Source organism: Lynx rufus, unplaced genomic scaffold (genome assembly GCF_022079265.1).
Source record: "Lynx rufus isolate CCGP_SWC_20201006 ecotype Redwood Valley unplaced genomic scaffold, mLynRuf1.p SCAF_27, whole genome shotgun sequence".
In the NCBI taxonomy this organism is placed as follows: Eukaryota; Metazoa; Chordata; class Mammalia; order Carnivora; family Felidae; genus Lynx; species Lynx rufus.
This window is the reverse complement of record NW_025814842.1, coordinates 7,604,333-7,622,089: the sequence shown is the minus strand read 5'-3', so window position 1 is coordinate 7,622,089 and position 17,757 is coordinate 7,604,333. Positions and strand designations below refer to the sequence as shown.

Here is a 17,757-nt window from a genome sequence, read left to right as displayed (position 1 = left end):
CGGACAAAGGCCACTCCCATGTGGTCTGGGCCCTCGACTCACTCCTGGAAGGGCTCGGGGGCCACAGTCTGGTGACAGGCAGCAAAGGGGCCCTGGGGGTTCACCAGCACCCTACACGCCTGGGTGCTGTTGACGAGCGCCAGCTGCTCCGGGGTGCATTCCGAAGTGTCGGAGCCTGACTCCTCCCCTTCCTCCTCTTCCTCCTCCGGTATGGCCCTGGGGCAGAGACCCAGGGGGCGCCAGGTGAGGCCCAGGAGGACGGTGAACTCTGGAACTGGGGAGGAAGTGTGGGGAGGCATGGGCACAGCCTGGGATCCGTAGGGCCGGTGTGCCCACAGTCGGTCTGAGAGGCAGGGACAGAACGAGATCAGGCAAGTGTGTCTGGGCTCTCGGCCTCGGGCGTCCTCCTCTGCTGAGGATACGGGGTGAGTGGGGTGTGGACAGATACCGGGCTGATGCTCACCCCCCAGGGCCGGTCACCTTGCGGCCACTCGGAAGCCCAGCCCTCTCACCTTGCGAAGCGGGCGAGGCCGCCACTGATCCTGTGTACCTCCCAACTGTTGCCAAAGCCGATGAGGTCTTGGGTGATGGTGCCGTTGGGCAGCACGAAGTCATTCCTCTTGTTCCCGTCAAAGTTACCGCACAGGCCACGCACGAGCCCCTTGTACTTGTTGGGCAGCGTGATCACTGCGGGAGGAAGGGGTGTTCGAAAGCAGGGCTCCCCACCTCCTCTCTGCCCCTCCAGGCTCCTCCCGAGGCGCTCAGGGCCCACTCCCAGGGCAGGGGCCTCCTCACCATGGCCTGGGGACCACGTGGTTTTCCTGGCCCCCTCCCGGAAACGTCCATCCTGCTCTCCCATCCCCGCTCTCAGGTGCCTGCATTTTTGCCTCCGTCAAAGCTGACAAGCATCTCGAAGTCAGTGATCAGAAACAGGCGATGGCCTCGCAGGTTAACCCGCAGACGGTCATCGGGCTGGTAAGGGATGTCCACCTTCTGGTTGTTGACCTGGAGGAGACAGACGGGAGCCACGTGGTCCGGAGTCAACCCGACCCTCCGCTGCCTCTCCTCTGCCTCTCTGCACTGCTCGGCATCTCCGTGCCATCATTCCATGGAAGGAGACACCCGGTAGGGTTTGCTCCCCCGCGTCTCTCTTCCTTGGCAGAGCGGACGCCCCCGGTCCTACTTCAGCCTGGCTCCACCTTCACGCCGCACGTTCTCTCCTTCCCTTTCGCCCTATCTGTCTCCGACCTCTGGCTCAGTCCCGCTGCCCTCCTCTGCCTCATCCCATGAGGGGAGTGTGGCACTGATTCCGACTTCCATAACCAGCAGCCCAGGCCAGGAACTTCCCAGAGAACACGGAGCCCTGTCTTCGCCTGTTTTCGGTGGCCTCCCAAGGCCCAGGCCGCCTCCCGACACCCACTGGGCCCGGCCTGGCTCTTACCACGAGCTCCAGATGAGCCCGGAGCTGGACTGTGTAGCCATAGATCACCACGATGATTTCGTGCAGGTAGACGGGGCTCCAGGGCAAATACACTTTGTTGCGCCCCTCGACGATCAGAGGCGCCACCCCAGTGGGGAGCGCGTCCACTGTCTTTATCAGAGTGTAAGTCATGCGGCCCCGGAAGAGGTAGCTGAGGCCATCAAATGTACGGTAATGGGGGTCCCCGTAAACTGAGCATTGCTCTGATGCTGCCAAGAAGGACAGACACTCAGAAGGGACCCTTCCCGGATAGAACAACGCTCAGAATCCTTCTCAGGCCCTGATGTCTCTGGTCACCCTCCCTCCGAGCCCCCAGCTCCCTAGATACTTGACCTTCAACCTTCTTCCTTTCCCAGTCCCCATTACAAAACCTGAGAGATCTCTCGGTCCCGTCCCCTCTGTTTGCACTTAATAGAGCAAATCCCAGGGTGGCCACGGCTAGGCCACGGAGCAGGTGAGAGCCCAAATGAGGCCACAGGCCCACCCCCTGCCCGTGCTGGGCCCCCTTCCCTCTCCAGACTTTCCCAGCCTGAGCCCCTTCTGGCCCCACCTCTTGCTCCACCTCCCCAGTTGCCCCTCTTACTGTTAACGTCACAGGTGCCCGTGCCGTCAGACTGGGGCTCACAATGGGAGCCAGAGGGGCAGCTGAACTGCTGGCAGTGAACGGTTCCCGAAGTGCAGGCACACCTTCTGGTGCAGCGAATGGTGATCCAGGTCTTACCCTCCTAGAGAAGCCACGGGAAGAACCAGGGCGTGAGGAGGGAAGGGCCAGCCTAGGCCCACAGTCTGAATGGCTTACTTGGCCCAGGCCAGAGGCAGTTATGGTACCGCCTCCTAGAGGCATCGTGCTTGGTGTCTTACATACGTTGTTCAGGAAGTACTACTGGACCCATCTTCCAGATGAGGACACTGAGGTCACGGAGGTCCTCTGACTCATGAGTGGTACCCATAGGATTCAAACCAAGGCCATGCCCCATCCCGGCTGTTTGGATTCCTCAGATCCAAAACCCAAACCATGCCCACCGCCCCCCGCCCCCAGCCCAGCCCTGGCTGGGCACCACCCTGCTCTGTCCCCAGGCTCAAAGAGACCCAGGAAAGGAGAAAATGCCAGCTTCCAGGTGTTGTCCCCACTGCTACTTCCTGTCCCCACTCACAGGGAAGGAGCTGCCATAGTCGTCTGTGCAGCCGCCACACTGACTCCTGGGTACACACTCTTTCCCACTGAGCACGAAGCCGGACTGACAAATGCAGCCCTCCTTGCAGATGGTGGGGACTTGGGTGTCACTGCACTGGCCTGATGGGTCCACGCAGGAAGGTAAGCAGGAGGGAACGCAGGACGAATACTGGGTGTGGATGGGGCATTCCAGAGCTGGGGAGGGGGAGGGTAAACATTTATTGAGCGTGGGCTCTGTGACAGTCCCCAAGGAAAGAAAGGAGTAAAAAGGCCCTTCTACCAATTCAGTGTGGGAGACAGAGGTCAGCCAGCAGCCCAGCGACTTTGATGTGTGTGGTCAGTAAGTGTGTGACAAGTGTGCGTGTGCAACAGGAGCAGGGAGGTGTTCGCTCTGTTGCAGGAGAGAAATGGAGCCCTTTAAGCAAAGTACCTGTGGTCAAATGGAAATGTTCACGGATAGCAAGAATCTACAACATAAAGGAGTCAGTTGTCCCTAAGTTAATTTATACATTTCACATGACCCCAATAGAACACGCCAGCGTGATTTGGCATTGTTGTTGTTGTCTTAAGTCCATTTATTTATTCTGAGAGAGACAGAGACAGCCTGGATGAGGGAGGGGCAGAGAGAGAGAGGGAGAGAGAGAGAGAGAGAGAGAGAGAGAGAATCCCAAGCAGGTTCCGTGCTGTCAGCACAGAGCCCCACACAGGGAACGCAGGAAACTGAGATCGTGACATGAGCTGAAACCAAGAGTCAGACGCTTAACCAACTGAGCCACCCAGGCACCCCTGTTTTGTTTTTTTTTTAATAGGGCAAGAAGGTATTAAAGTGGAGAGGAAGCTATGAACAAACCAGAAAAGCCAAGAAAACTTAAAAAAATGAAAGAAAAGAAAGAGCAGTGAGTAGTGAATGTCCCTACCAGAAATTAAAACACAATTTAAACTCTCAATGGTCACAACACTGGGTTACTAGTAAGTGAAGACACAGCAGTGAAAGGACAAAGAAGACCCCATAGGGACCAGATACATATAGGAATTTAGTATAGAATAAATCATGGCATCTCAGGCAGTGGGAAAAAGAGACAGGTCATTTAAGATGCTAGGGGAAAAAATAAAAACAAATGTGATTCACATCTCGTACTGTGTACCAGAATAAAAATTCCTGTGGATCAAACATGTAATATAAAAAAAGAAACCATTGGGCTGGCTTGGTCGGTAGCCCTACATTGGGTGTAGAGCTTACTTAAAAAAATAGAAAGAAATCATAAAAATGCTGAAGCAGGGGCACCCGGGTGGTTCAGTCAGTTGAACGTCCCACTCCTGACTCAGGTCATGATCTCATGGTTCGTGGGTTCGAGCCCCGGGTCGGGCTCTGACCGACAGTGTGGAGCCTGATTGGGATTCTGTCTCTCCCTCTCTCTGTCCCTTCCCTGCTTGCACTTTCCCTCTCTCTCTCAAAATAAATAAACTTTAAATGCTGAAGCAAAACATGAGCAAATTCTTTTTTTTTTAATGAATTTTTTTAAGTTTGTTTGTTTTGAGAGAGAGAAGGAGAGCATAAGCAGGGGAGGGGAAGAGGGACAGAGAGGGAGAATCCCTATCAAGCTCCCATGATCAGCACAGAGCCCGATGGGAGGCTCGAACCCACAAAAACTTTGGGATCATGACCTGAGCCAAAGTCAGTCGCTTAACTGACTGAGCCACCCAGGCACCCATGAGCAAATTCTTTTTTAACTCCGGAGCTGTAAGGCATTTGTAACTATGGCTCCAAATGCAGCATCCCCAGAACAAAGACTACCATATGCTACCCCACATACATGTATCTCTTTCATTTGCCTGACAAAAAAAGTCAAAGAAAAAAAAAACTGGAAAAATGTTTGTAACTCATAGCACTAATAAAGGGCTACTTACTCTCTGTGATAGATAAAGGACCTTCATAAGATAGTTTGATAAAAGCCAACGAGCCAGTGGAAAAAAAACGGTGAAGGGATATGAAGACAGAGTTCTCAGCAAAGGAAATTCAAACAACTCCCAAACACGTGGAAGAATGCATAACCTCACTCATAGGAAAAATGCAAATTAAGACTCTTTGTATTTTTCACGTATCAGATTGGCAGAGGTCCGAAAGTGTGACAATGCTCTGTGTTGGCGAGGCTGTAGGGAATCGGGCACTCTCCCGTGTTGCTGGTAGGAACGTAAACTCCTCACCCGCTGTGGAAAGCCAACTGGCAGCATTCCTCAGAAGAACGAATGCACACAGTCCTTCATCCAGCATCCCACCCCCAGCAGTTTATCCTACGGACAGACGCGTACATACAAAATCGTAACTGCAGCGCTGTCTGCAGTAACAACTGGAGACAACTAGAAAGTCTGCCAACAGGAGACTAGTTAAGTAAAGTGGGACAAACAAGGGGCGCCTGGCGGGCTCTGTCTGTGGAGCAGGCAACTCTTGATCTCAGGGTTTTGAGTTCGAGCCCCACATTGGGTGTAGAGATGACTTGAAAATAAAATCTTTTTTTATTAAAAAATTTTTTTTTCAATGTTTATTTTATTTTTGGGACAGAGAGAGACAGAGCATGAACGGGGGAGGGGCAGAGAGAGAGGGAGACACAGAATCGGAAACAGGCTCCAGGCTCTGAGCCATCAGCCCAGAGCCCGACGCGGGGCTCGAACTCACGGACCGCGAGATCGTGACCTGAGCTGAAGTCGGACGCTTAACCGACTGCGCCACCCAGGCGCCCTGAAAATAAAATCTTAAAAAAAATATATGACACAGGGCGCCTGGGGGGGTGGGGGTGGTGCTCAGTCGGTTAGGCGTCCGGCTCTTGACTTCGGCTCAGGTCATGATCTCACAGTTCGTGGGTTTGAGCCCCGTGGCGGGCTCTGCACTGATGGTGTGGAGCCTACTTGGGATTCTCTCCCTCCCTCTCTCTCTGTCCTTCCCCCACTCATGTTCTCTCTCTCTCTCTCTCTCTCTCTCTCTCCCTCTCTCTTTCAAAAATAAATAAACATTAAAAAAAATTATGACAGAGGCTCCTGGCTGGCTCAGTCATTTGAGAGTCTGACTCTTGATTTCGGCTCAGGTCATGATCCCAGGGTCGTGGGATTGAGCAGTGGGGAGTCTACTTAAGATTCTCTCTCTCCTGGGGCGCCTGGGTGGCTCAATCAGTTAAGTGTCCGACTTCAAGTCATGATCTCACAGTCTGTGAGTTTGAGCCCCACGTTGGGCTCAGTGCTGACAGCTCAGAGCCTGGAGCCTGCTTCAGATTCTGTGTTTCCTTCTCTCTCTGCCCCTCCCCTGCTCATGCTCTGTCTCTCTCTGTCTCAAAAATAAATAAAAACATTAAAAAAATTTTTTTAATAAATAAATAAAAAGATTCTCTCTCTCCCTCTGCCCCTCTCCCCAACTTGCACAATGCTCTCTGAACAAATAAACAAATAAAAATTATGACAAATGAATTATGATGTAATCATGGGATATCACAGAGCTGCAAAAGAGAATGAGGGCATTCCTTAGCAGATCTGATGTGAAAGGATCTCCAAGCTAGATTATCAAGCAAGAAAGATAAAATGCAATCTACCGGCTGTTTCGAAGGGACACATGCACCCCCATGTTTATAGCAGCACTATCAACAATAGCCAAAATATGGAAAGAGCCCAAATGTCCACCAATGGATGAATGCATAAAGAAAATGTGGTCTAGGGGCGCCTGGGTGGCTCAGTAGGTTGGGCGACCGACTTCAGCTCAGATCATGATCTCGTAGTCTGTGAGTTCGAGCCCCGCGTCGGGCTCTGGGCTGATGGCTCAGAGCCTGGAGTCTGCTTCCGATTCTGTGTCTCCCTCTCTCTCTGCCCCTCCCCCGTTCATGTTCTGTCTCTCTCTGTCTCAAAAATGAATAAACGTTAAAAAAAAAAAAAGAAAAGAAAATGTGGTCTATATATACAATGGAGTATTACTCGGCAATCAAAAAGAATGAAATCTTGCCATTTGCAACTACGCAGATGGAACTGGAGGGTATTATGCTAAGTGCAATTAGTCAGAGAAAGACAAAAATCATATGACTTCACTCATATGAGGACTTTAAGAGACAAAACAGATGAACATAAGGGAAGGGAAACAAAAATAATATAAAAACAGGGAGGGGGACAAAACAGAAGAGACTCATAAAAATGGAGAACAAACTGAGGGTTGCTGGAGGGGTTGTGGGAGGGGAGATGGGCTAAATGGGTAAGGGGCACTAAGGAATCTACTCCTGAAATCATTGCTTCACTATATGCTAACTAACTTGGATGTAAATTTTAAAAAATAAAAAATAAAGTTAAAAAAAATAAAAGGCAATCTACTGGATCTTGTATGCTATTTTTAAAACAAATAAAATTTAAAAAATAAGGAAAATTAATTTGCATTTGTTTCTATGGGCATAAGTAAAAGATCTTTGGAAAAATACTCAGATGCTGGTAAGGTCAGGCTGTGACCCGGGGTCAGGGGGGAGGGAGACTCTTCACTGGCAATCTTTTTTTTTTTTTTTTATTCTTTTAGTAATTCCCACACCCCAAACATGGGGCTTGAACTCATGACCTGACATCAAGAGCCACACGCACTTCTGGCTGAGCTACCCAGACGCCCCAGGCAATCTTTTAATACATTAAAAGTTCCTGAACCATGTGAATGCGTCACATCCTAAAAACACACTAACCACTGTCTTAAAGTTTAAAAGGTTCTGGAATTATATAGTGATGATGGTTGCAGAGCTTGTAAATATCCTAGAAAACAACGAATTGTATTTTTAAAGTGGTGACTATTATGGTATGTGAATTCTAATTTGAAGAAAATAATGTTAAGAACTACAGAAGGATGCCTAAGAGTCTGCCAGGAGGCGAGAAGAATCTTTGCCGTCAAACTTGACCTGGACCCCGGTGTTAAAACCTGGAACTTTCCAGGTTCAGGGAGCGGTGTGGATAAAGGAAAGGAGGGGTGTGGAAAAGCAAGGTCCGTGTGTGCTGTCCCCGTCATAGGGGCATTGGCTGAGACCTTGTTGCAAAGGAGCCACAGCTGAACAACGAGGTCAGATGCAGGTCGGGCACGGCCCAAAAGGAAGACGGAGCTTTAAGAGACACGCAGATGGAAAGGAGGTGTGGGAGTGCTCCAGGGTGACCGTAGGGGACACTCACGGCAGAAACTGCTGTTTCTCCAGATTGGGGGCTGGAGCCCCCGGGCCTGGCAGGCGGCTGCGAAGTTTTCCAGAGATCCACAGAGGGCATGGCGTAGGCCTCCAAACTGACAGAGGTTGTGGACACACTTGAGCAGGAAGGGCTTGAGGAACACGTAGGTGGCACACTCAGTCCAGGCCGGAGTCTGAAAGGCCGCCTGGCATCGTTCCTGGGCTCTCACTAGGTCATCTCTCCTGCAGCCTATATTTAGATTCTCCAGCTGTATTGCTTGGGTCTCCTGGCTCTCTTTTTGGCAACTGCAGAGGAGAAAAGGGTCATCACAGGGACAGCCACTGCCCCACCTATGAAAATGACTTGGCCCTCCCAAGTGACTCAGAAGACCCCCTTGTCTTGTCTTCACTAGGAAGCTGGTCCAAGCTCCGGCTACCTTCCGGAAGCCTCAGTCCCTGCCCACACTCTGAAGCGAAGAAAGGAAGGCTCATGTGTCCCCAGATAGGTTCTGGGGACCCAGAAGCCATCCCCCGTCAAGTTTCACACATACAGGAACACTCCAGTCTTCCTATCCCTGGCACGCTACACAGTCTGGGATCCCAACTCCTGTTCCTATGAAAGGTTAGAGGCTTTGGGGACAATTACTTTGGGTGAGACTCCTTATCTTGCCAACTCTCCACAAATTCAGCGTCATTCTGGGCTAATTCGTCATTGGGCATCATGAGGTCATCCTCTTCCTCACCATTGAAGTTTCCGCACAAGCCACAGACCTGGGTGGGCAAAAGGGTTCTGGGCACCAGGGAAGCAAAAAAGGCTTTTTTGGGGTGCCTGGATGGCTCTGTTAAGCGTCCAACTTTGGCTCAGGTCATGATCTCATGGTTTGTGGGTTCGAGCCCCGCATTGGGCTCACTGCTGCCAGGGCAGAGCCCGCTTCAGATCCTCTGTCTGCCTCTCTCTCTGCCTCCACCCCCTCCCACTCTCACTTGCTTTCTTTCCTTCTTTCTCGGAAAGAAGGAAAGGAAGGAAGGAAGGAAGGAAGGAAGGAAGGAAGGAAGGAAGGAAGGAAGAAAGAAAAAGGAGACTTTTTCATATGGCATGGGCCCGCATTTCCACTCCTAAGAAACAGGCGCACTCCCGGCCCTCCTCCATTCTGGGGAGTGACCAGTTAGGTCTGGAGAGGGCTCGGCCCTCTTGAGACAGACTCCCCTAGAGAAGAGCCAGGGGATTCCCCCACCTTTTGGTAATAGGCTGCAGGGAGCTGGACCTCAAAGAAATCTTTGCCGTCAAACTTGACCTGGACCCCGGTGTTAAAATAGAGTACGGTGTTGTTGCCAACAATACTGATTCTGAGCCCTCGGATCTCGGTGGCGAAGGGAAAGGTGACCTGTGTGCCGTTGATCTACAGAGGAGGGCAGGGCAGGTGAGTGGGAAGAGGGACCTGAGCCCCCTCCCCAGAGCTGGCCTCCTCCCTTCCCCCCCACACCACCCAGCTCACCAGCACACGGTGGTCCTTTATCAAGGTAATGAGGGTATTAAAGAAGTCAACGTTGACCTGGTGGAGGTAGGAAACAGCGGACTGGCCTCTCTTCTTCCCATACTTGACGCTGATCTTGAAGAAAGGCAGGTCCATGGTGGGGTGGCACACTTTCACCAGGATACCAGTGCAGGTGTCCCTGATGGTGTGGTAAGTGCCATCGAAGCTCAGGTACTGAGAGTGGTTTGAGGTACGGCACACTCCCATACCTGGCAGAGAGAGACGGGTTGCTGAGGAGTGGTCCAGCCTCTCCGAGAACAAGTGCTCTCCCCATCTGTGAGGAGAGCTGAAGGTGAAGGAGGCCCCACAGGGAGGGGAGAAGAGAAATAAAGGCTCGGTGGCCAGGCTAGGATGAGGCTTGGGGGTGGAAGGGGTGCTATTCTGCCAGAGAATGTGGCATCATAATGGGACTCACAATGTCCCATCTAAGTTCACGGCCAGGACAGCCATGAGTGAACACGAGGAGCCCTTTCCAAAGGCACAAGGGTCATCATTCCCAGTCAGAAGTTCTTTGGGACCCCGGACATAGGAGCCCAAGAGCTACAGATGATGGGAGAGGGTGAGGAGGAGTTGGGGACAGCAGTCTCAGTGACACCGGGGTCCTCCTGTGTGCTCAAGGGCCTTCTACCTGAAGCCCGGCAGCGTAGCAGCCCATCCAGGGGCCAGCACATCTGGCCAGGCTTGCAGGCGGCCTGCTGGCAGGAGATGGCATTGCGAGTGGAGCAGGTGCAGGGCCTGGAACAGGTGTGGTCCGCGTACCATCTCTCCCCGACCTGTGGGATGTGGGCGTCAGCAGAGCCCATGGAGGTTTGGAAGCCAGAGTTGGACCGAACCCTCTACCCCGGGCGCCCCCTCCGGCTCGCTCCCCTTGGCTGCTTGCCTCCATCCCCAGACTTTCTCAGCCTTCGGGCTTCTGGGCTTGCTCCTCAGCCCCTAGCACTGGCCCCGCCGCCTTACCCCTTCACAGGCTCTGAGGCCTCCCGCTCCCCAAACATGTGGCGCTGCGGTCCGGCCTCTCACCGGGTGGTAGTAGCCCTCCTGGTCGACGCAGCCGCACTGGCTGAGGGGCACACAGGAGGTTCCACTCAGGATGTGACCTTTCTGGCACTCACAGCCCTCCGTACAGGGCAGTGCTGCTGGGCAGTCTCTGGGGGCCGTCAGGCTGAGGCAGGTGGCTGGGCAGGGGTTGGCACAGGGGCTGTAGCTGCTGCTGGACGGGCACTTCAGAGCTAAGAAGAAACCAGTGTCAGGAAGGGCAGTGATTTCCAGCACCCTGAGCTCGGGGCATCGAGAGCTCCCAGAGAATGTTCATCAGATGAATGGATGAACACAGTGAGATCTATCCATACAGTGGAATATTACTCAGTCTTTAAAAAGACATTCTGGGGGCACCTGGGTGGCTCAGTCGGTTAACAGTCTGACTTCGGATTGGGTCATGATCTCAGGGTTCGTAAGTTTGAGCCCCGTGTTGGGCTCTGTGCTGACAGCTCGGAGCCTGGAGCCTGCTTCAGATTCTGTGTCTCCCTCTCTCTCTGCCCCTCTCCTCACGTTCTGTCTCTCTGTCTTTCTCTCAAAAATAAATTAAAAAAAAATTTTTTTTTAATGTTTATTTATTTTTGAGACAGAGAGAGACAGAGCATGAACAGGGGAGGGACAGAGAGAGAGGGAGACACAGAATCCGAAACAGGCTCCAAGCTGTCAGCACAGAGCCCGACGCGGGGCTCGAACTCACGAACTGTGAGATCATGACCTGAGCTGAAGTCGGATGCTTAACCGACCAAACCACCCAGGCGCCCCTCAAAAATAAATTTTTAAAAAATTTAATTAAAAAATGAATAAACATTAAAAAAAGTTTTAAGTCATTAAGATGGGAAATTTTATGTTATGTATATTTTACCACAATTAAAAAAAAAAAAAAGAGTTCCCTGAAAAGAGAGGAAGGAAGAAAGGGAACAGAGCTGGCCCAGGTCAGAGGGGAAGGAGGCAGTAACCAAATGAGGGTAAACCGTCTTGGTGAAGAGAGAGTCAGATGGAGGAGGCTCCCAGAGTGGGGAGACAAGTTGAGGGTGGGGGTTGGGTTCGGAGAGACTGGAAGGCTGGGACAGGATGGGGGTTCCACATGGGGCTGAGGGCCGGGCTGTGACAGAAGAGCAGAGGAGCAGACTTTAAGGACAGGAAGAGAGACAGGGGTTCTGGCAGCCTCCTCCGGGCTTCGGGAGCAGGTGGTCGGGTCACTCACGGCAGAAGGTGCCATTCCGCCAGGAAGGGGCCCGGCCGGCATGGGCACACAGGGATGCATGGGCCTGCAGCGAGCGGCACAGGGTCAGGGTGTCCCCCTTGGTCCCACACTGGCCATACACACAGCTGGCGAAGCTGGACTGGGGAGGCACCACCCCGTGGCACTGAGAGAAGGGTCCTGGAAGATGAAACAATGTAGGTGTGAGGGCAGAGAGTCAGCTTGGAAGGGGAAAGAACCACGCGGCTGCCCTGCAGTGCATTCAACATCCATTTCAATCAAAACCCGTCATTATTGAGAAAGTACTGTCTGAGATGCAAAGAAAAAAGGTCCATCAGAGCTCCCGAGGTGAACACTGCCTCTGCCTTACCTTCCGCTTGCCTTCCCTCTGACTTTCTATTTCCTGTCTCATCCTTCCTCCCTGCCTGACCAGTCCCCCTCCTCTGTCTCTGGCCAGGGGAGGAGAGCGCTGCGGCCACCAAGGGATGTGGCTTACCCTGAGGGTCCATTAAGACATCACAGTTCTTTTCCCAGCTGTTTGCCCCTCTGTTCTCCTGGCATCTGGAGGGCTTCGGACCCTTAGCAAAGCAGCTGAACAAGGAGAGGGGAAGGGACAGGAATTTAGGATTGGAGGAAGCTTCCCCAAAACTGAAGCGACAGTGGAGAGGGAAAATGGGAGGGGAATAAGAAGAGAACAAAGTGGTCCCTCAAGCAACAAGGTCAGAAGATGCAACAGGAAGGAAAGCATTTGGCACTCAGGATGGGATTCCCAAGGGGGCTCTCCAAAGAGACAGATGAGTAAGTGCAGAAGGCAAGCGGGGCGGCGGGGGACAACAACCTTGGGTCAGTTCGTCTCCGGAGAGATCAGGGACGCACAGAGGACCCCCCAGGCTGCCTGCCGAGGCTCCTCCCCAGCTCTGGCTCCCCGCATTCCCAGCTCACCCTGTTTCAGAGTAATCAGGGAACTTCCAGGCGACGCCCAGGCCATCCGAGCTGGCCACAGGCCTTTTGTCCAGGAGCAGATTGTCATCCAGGCTATTGTTGTTGTAGTTGCCTGGAGGAGGGTCCAGTTAGAGCCATACACCCTCTCCCAGGACCACCACCTTCCTCTTAGAAGAGACAGCTCACTCTTCACTCAACAGACCACGGTTCATCTTTCTTTCTCCTTCCCTTTGGCCTTTTAACACCTACCCGCATGCACAAGCAGACAGGCCCTCAGGATGCCTACTGAAATCTGTGGATGAGCCGGTCCGGGACAAACTCTGGCCCATTGTCCCCACTTTGCCCGCAGATGCCCAGGGAACTCACCACACAGCCCACAGAGCCGGCCAGCATAGGAGGAGGGCACTGTCACTTCGGCCAGATGCTTCCCATCGTAGCGAATTTGAAGCCCAAAGTCCGTGTAGAGGAGGATAAAGGAACCGCTAGGCCTTATGCTCACCCGGCCTTGTGCAGGCCACACAGGCAGGGCCACTCGGCGACCATTCAGCTACAGAGGCAGGGAGGACGCAGTAGGGAGAAGCCCTTGGGACAAGGACAACGGGGCCAGGACGAGGCAGCAGACAGCGATGGTGATGTGTCTGCAGAATTGGGGGCTGGATCTGCTGTGGGCTTCCCCAGGGGCTCTAGAAGCCAGACAGGTGGGCCTGTGGGCAAGGAGGGTGCAAAGAAGAGATGCTGGTGGTGCAGGGGCCAGGGGAGGCGGGCGGAGGCACGCACCATGACCTTGTGGCCTTTGATGAGCGAGATTCTCAGGTTGAAGATGTGCAGGTGAACGGATCTGACATAAGAGGCCTCCAAGTTCCCACTGCGAAACTCATTGGTGGCGCTCACGATGAAGTAGTTCTCTAGGGACCTAGACTGGCAAGGCCTGGTCAGGATGTAGCTGCAGGTGCCCATGAAGTGGTGCAAGGCTCCGTCGAACGTCAGGTAGTGGGGGTCCCCTGAGACGGTGCAGGTGGCGGCCCCTGGGGTGAAGGAGATGGAAAATTCAGAGGTGCCCTGACCCTGAGCTGCTCTCTGGGCGAGTCCACATTAGAATGGGACCCTTGGCTCATCCTTGGCTCATCCGTGTGGTTGGCTCGGCCTAGAGACGTCAAGCATAGGGACTGCCCCAACCTCACCGGGTCCACGCAGACGCTGCTCAGGCTTGGGCCAACTGCCTTCCAGTCCCCCGTTAGACTCGGCTCTCTGGGGTGCCTGTTTTAGGGCAGAGCCATGCCCTCGCCCAAGGTCACGCGGGCAGCTCCCCCTCCCCCCCACTCACCTTCCACCCGTCTGCTCACCTAGGGCATGGCAGCCATAGATGCCATCCTGCTGACGACAGACCTCCTGGGCCTGACACCTCCACTGCGTGCAGCGAATTTTATTGTTGCTCTCGCAGGTACAGAGCCGTCTGCAGCCTGGCTTGAACCACCGCTCCCCTACCTGGGGGATGGAAAGAAGAAAGGAAAGAGGTCATTCCCAGGTCTGTTACTCAGATCAGTGGGTTGCTCCCTGGGACCATTCCTGTCATCCCGAAGCTCCAGGCTTCGCTGCAAGCCTGGCATTGGCTCACTTACTCAGCCATTCACTTCTTTGTTCCTTCACTTTTTCAACAGATATCTGTTTGTGCTAGGTCTTAGGGATTCAGGAATGAACTGGGTGGACGATGTTCCTGCCCTAACAGCTCATGATGGGGGGGTGGGGAGGGGGGGCAGTAAACAAGTAAACTGATGGATCAACTGTTCCAGCAGGATATGCACCTAAAGAAGACAATCAGGGGGCCCAGTGAGAGTTTCCTGCCATCAACACGGACAATAAGCACGGGCTCAGGAAGTTTAGAGGAATGTCTTCTGACTTTGCTTACCAGGAAGGCTTCAAGGAGGCAGCATTTGAACAGAGCTTCAGAGGAGGTGAAGGATTCCAACAGGCACGGGTGGTGGGGGGCGGGCAGAGCAGAGATAGAGGGACTACAGACAAAGTAAAATTGAGGGGAAAGCAAGGCACAGACAGGGTATTCAGTAGGCCGACCCAGAGCTGGGCAGAGGCCTGTGATGGACGTCAGTGTCGTTCTCAGGGACAGGGCAAGGGACAGGCAAAGGAGGAAGAGAGAAACACCAGAGGTGAGGGTCTGGCTTCAAATGTGCACATGGAGGTGGGGGGCCCAGAGGCTCACCTTGAAGTAGCCCACTGTGGGCTCGAGGCACCCACACTGGGAGTGGGGGACACACTGGAGACCGCTGAGGACGAAGCCCGGGTTGCACTCACAGCCCTCCACACACCGGTCCTGGCAGGCCATGCCAGAGAACCCAGAATGGCAGGTGGCGGGGCACACCCTGGCACACAGCGTGTACGCGCTGTTGGGCGGGCAGGTCATTGCTGGAGGAGGGAGAAGCAGAGGTGAGAAGGGCACAGGGCAGGACAGGGAAAAGGGAACGAAGGTGGGTTCAAAGCCCAGCGTTCAGAGGGCCCACAGCTAGAGGCTTCTGCCCAATCCTGAGAAGCAGAGGGTGACCCGGAGAAGGGTGACCAAGGAGCTCGGCTTCCACTCTGGGCCCAGAAAGTGGCTTGCTGGGAGCTACTAAGAGGCGGGTCTGGGGGAGCAGAAAGATCTGGGGGAGCAGACAGATCCAAACGTCTCAGCACTGCTGCTGTGTAGACATGCACTTGTCTACAGGGCAGAAGAAAAAGCCCATGAGGGCTCGATCAAGGGCACCGCCGCCTAAGCAGGCTCCCCAGAGGCCGTGAGGACACCAAGGCCGGCGTGCAGATACATCCGCAAGCATTGCCCCGCATAGCCTCAGGCGGCGGGGGGCGCTTTCTGAGTCTGCAAGGGACTGTGATTTTTCTCCACGGCTATTTCTGCCTGCAGATTTCCCTGTGCACGTGTGGAATCAGAGGGGTTCAGCCAGGGGTCCCCCACGCCTGTGCCAACACTCAGATGCCCACCCTCTGCTCGCATCCGCGGGTGAAGGAAGGGGCCCTGCTGCGGGGCACAACTCACGGCAGAATTGGGGTCCCCTCCAAGGCTTCACGGCATAGCCAGCATCCTGGCAGATCTCAGTCAAGGCTGCCATATGGGCACACAGCACTGGCTGCAGCCCCTGGAATTTACACATGTCAAACGTGCAGCTCTTGAAGAACGGGGAGGCCTTGAGGTGAGGCAGACATGCCCTGAGGAGAGAGGCTGGGTCAGAGGAATGAGCCAGGTGCTCAGTGACCACCCTGCCTCCCGCGGCCCTAACCGGCTCCCTTCATACTCAAAGGCTCCGCGGGTGTCCAAGAGCCGTCCACAGAACTGTAGTCCCGACAGACTGTTCTGCAAGCCTGACTTGCACGAGGGAGGAACTGTCGGGTTCTTCTGGCACCTGGAAGAGACCCCCCCCCCAACAGGCCCTGAAGGCTCGTCTCCACCCCGCCCCTACCCCAGCAGTCTCGCGGCTCTCGGCGGCCCCTAGTGGACAGCTGCTGAACCCCAAGCCCGGGAGGAGGTGGGAAAACCTGGAACTGAGCAAACCGGGACAGAGGCTGCTTGGCATCCCCTGAGAACGACTGACAGCATGGGGGCAAGCGTGGTGGTGAGGTGTCCGTGAACTTGGCCGGAACGGGAGCAGGGAGAAGAATGACAGAAGTTGCGGGGGCGGGGGGGGGTTGCAGGCGGGAGAGGAGAAGGAAGAACAGGGGTGATGTCGGTCAGGGTGCACGGTTCTCAGAAGGGCAGAGGCAGGGGTGGCCACGTCCTCACTCCTTGTCCTCGTCCTCTGCCGTCTGCCAGCTGTTGCTCAGCTCCTCATCGTCCAGCGCTGGGCTGCCGTCGGGCTTCTGGTTGTCATTGCTACCGTCCCCGTCATAGTTGCCACAGAAGCCACAGAGTTTGCGAGAGTAGGTGCTGGGGGTGGGAGGAGAGGAGGAGGCGTTAATGGAGAGAAGGGGCTCCAGTCCCTGGAGGGACCACGCAGAGGGAAGGGCAGAGCTGGGGGCCTCGGGCAGGACACATCGGAGGACTAACAGGCGCACGTTGCAAACAAGAGCCTGTGCCAGGCGCCCTGCACACAAGGACCTCACAGACCTTCCCCGCCCCCCCCCGCCCCCGAGCCATCCTCACTACTCTGCTCATGCCCCATCTTCTTGCTGGCCCTACAAATGTGAGAACCAAAGGCAAAAAGAAATATAGATAAAATTACATTTCCTTATAACCTGCAGCCCTTTGACAAATTCTTTTTTTTATGTTTATTTTTGAGAGAGAGAGAGAGTGGGAGTGCACGCAAGCAAGCGGGGGAGAGGCAGAGAGAGGGGGACAGAGGATCTGAAGCAGGCTCTGTGCTGATAGCAGAGAGCCCAACGTGGGGCTCGAACCCATGAACCGTGAGATCATGACCCGAGCTGAAGTTGGATACTTAACCGACTGAGCCACCCAGGTGCCCCAACAAATACTTGAGACAGGCAGAGTAAGACGTTCCTCCAGGAACTCCATCTGTCTTAATATTAATACTTTGTTAGAGGGAAGGACAACCGTAGCTTGGCAACAGCTAGACCTCTGGGATCCTGTGAGTCTCCTCTGGAAGCTTCTGCTTATCTTTACTTCCCCAACTCCCAAGTCTATAATCAGGCACCCCTCAATCCCAGTGCAGCTCTCTCTGCCCATGGGTCCTGTCCCTGTGCTTTAATAAAACCACTTTTTGGGTTGCCTGGGTGGCTCAGTCAGTTAAGTGTCTGACTTTGCTCAGGTCATGATCTCTCGGTTCATGAGTTCAAGCCCTGCATCGGGCTCTGGGCTGACAGCTCAGAGCCTGGAGCCTGCTTCACATTCTGTGTCTCCCTCTCTGTCTCTGCCCTTCCCCGCTCGTGCTCTCTCTCTCTCTCTCTCTCAAAAATAAACATTAAAAAAATGTTTTTAAAAAATTCTTTTTCATTGTCGACTCCAAACCCCAGCATTTCAAACCACACCACGACAACATTCCCACATTCCCGGTTTTCCATGCATTTGCCGTTTGCTATCTGCAAAGACATTCTTTCCCTTGTTTGTCCGTCCTGGGAACCACCCTTTCTTGAGACTGGGGTCAAGTGACCACTCTTCAGGAAGCTCCCAAGACCCATTAGCCACTCGTTCTAGGACATTCCCAAAGCATCGTGTGTATATCCTGCTATTATCATTCTGCCCAGAAACCAATGTCTCCTGTCTCCTCATCCAA

At 53.9% G+C, this 17,757-nt stretch overlaps 1 protein-coding gene across 1 annotated transcript in view; it reads right to left on the bottom strand.

Moving 5' to 3' along the window:
* The window catches only part of ZAN (zonadhesin), a 37,650-nt gene that overhangs the window by 3,633 nt on the left and 16,260 nt on the right, over positions 1 to 17,757 (bottom strand). The window contains exons 19-40 of the mRNA XM_047089544.1: positions 16,311 to 16,454; positions 15,826 to 15,933; positions 15,570 to 15,739; positions 14,742 to 14,944; positions 13,870 to 14,011; positions 13,304 to 13,551; positions 12,893 to 13,073; positions 12,527 to 12,638; positions 12,081 to 12,175; positions 11,588 to 11,764; positions 10,369 to 10,577; positions 9,977 to 10,121; positions 9,310 to 9,557; positions 9,049 to 9,213; positions 8,460 to 8,584; positions 7,824 to 8,119; positions 2,635 to 2,849; positions 2,064 to 2,205; positions 1,442 to 1,689; positions 876 to 1,005; positions 513 to 687; positions 43 to 216 (exon numbers count right to left, since the gene is read on the bottom strand). Of these exons, the coding sequence (XP_046945500.1) occupies positions 43 to 216; positions 513 to 687; positions 876 to 1,005; positions 1,442 to 1,689; positions 2,064 to 2,205; positions 2,635 to 2,849; positions 7,824 to 8,119; positions 8,460 to 8,584; positions 9,049 to 9,213; positions 9,310 to 9,557; positions 9,977 to 10,121; positions 10,369 to 10,577; positions 11,588 to 11,764; positions 12,081 to 12,175; positions 12,527 to 12,638; positions 12,893 to 13,073; positions 13,304 to 13,551; positions 13,870 to 14,011; positions 14,742 to 14,944; positions 15,570 to 15,739; positions 15,826 to 15,933; positions 16,311 to 16,454 (3,852 nt within the window). The remainder of the gene's footprint in view (positions 1 to 42; positions 217 to 512; positions 688 to 875; positions 1,006 to 1,441; positions 1,690 to 2,063; positions 2,206 to 2,634; positions 2,850 to 7,823; positions 8,120 to 8,459; positions 8,585 to 9,048; positions 9,214 to 9,309; positions 9,558 to 9,976; positions 10,122 to 10,368; positions 10,578 to 11,587; positions 11,765 to 12,080; positions 12,176 to 12,526; positions 12,639 to 12,892; positions 13,074 to 13,303; positions 13,552 to 13,869; positions 14,012 to 14,741; positions 14,945 to 15,569; positions 15,740 to 15,825; positions 15,934 to 16,310; positions 16,455 to 17,757) is intronic.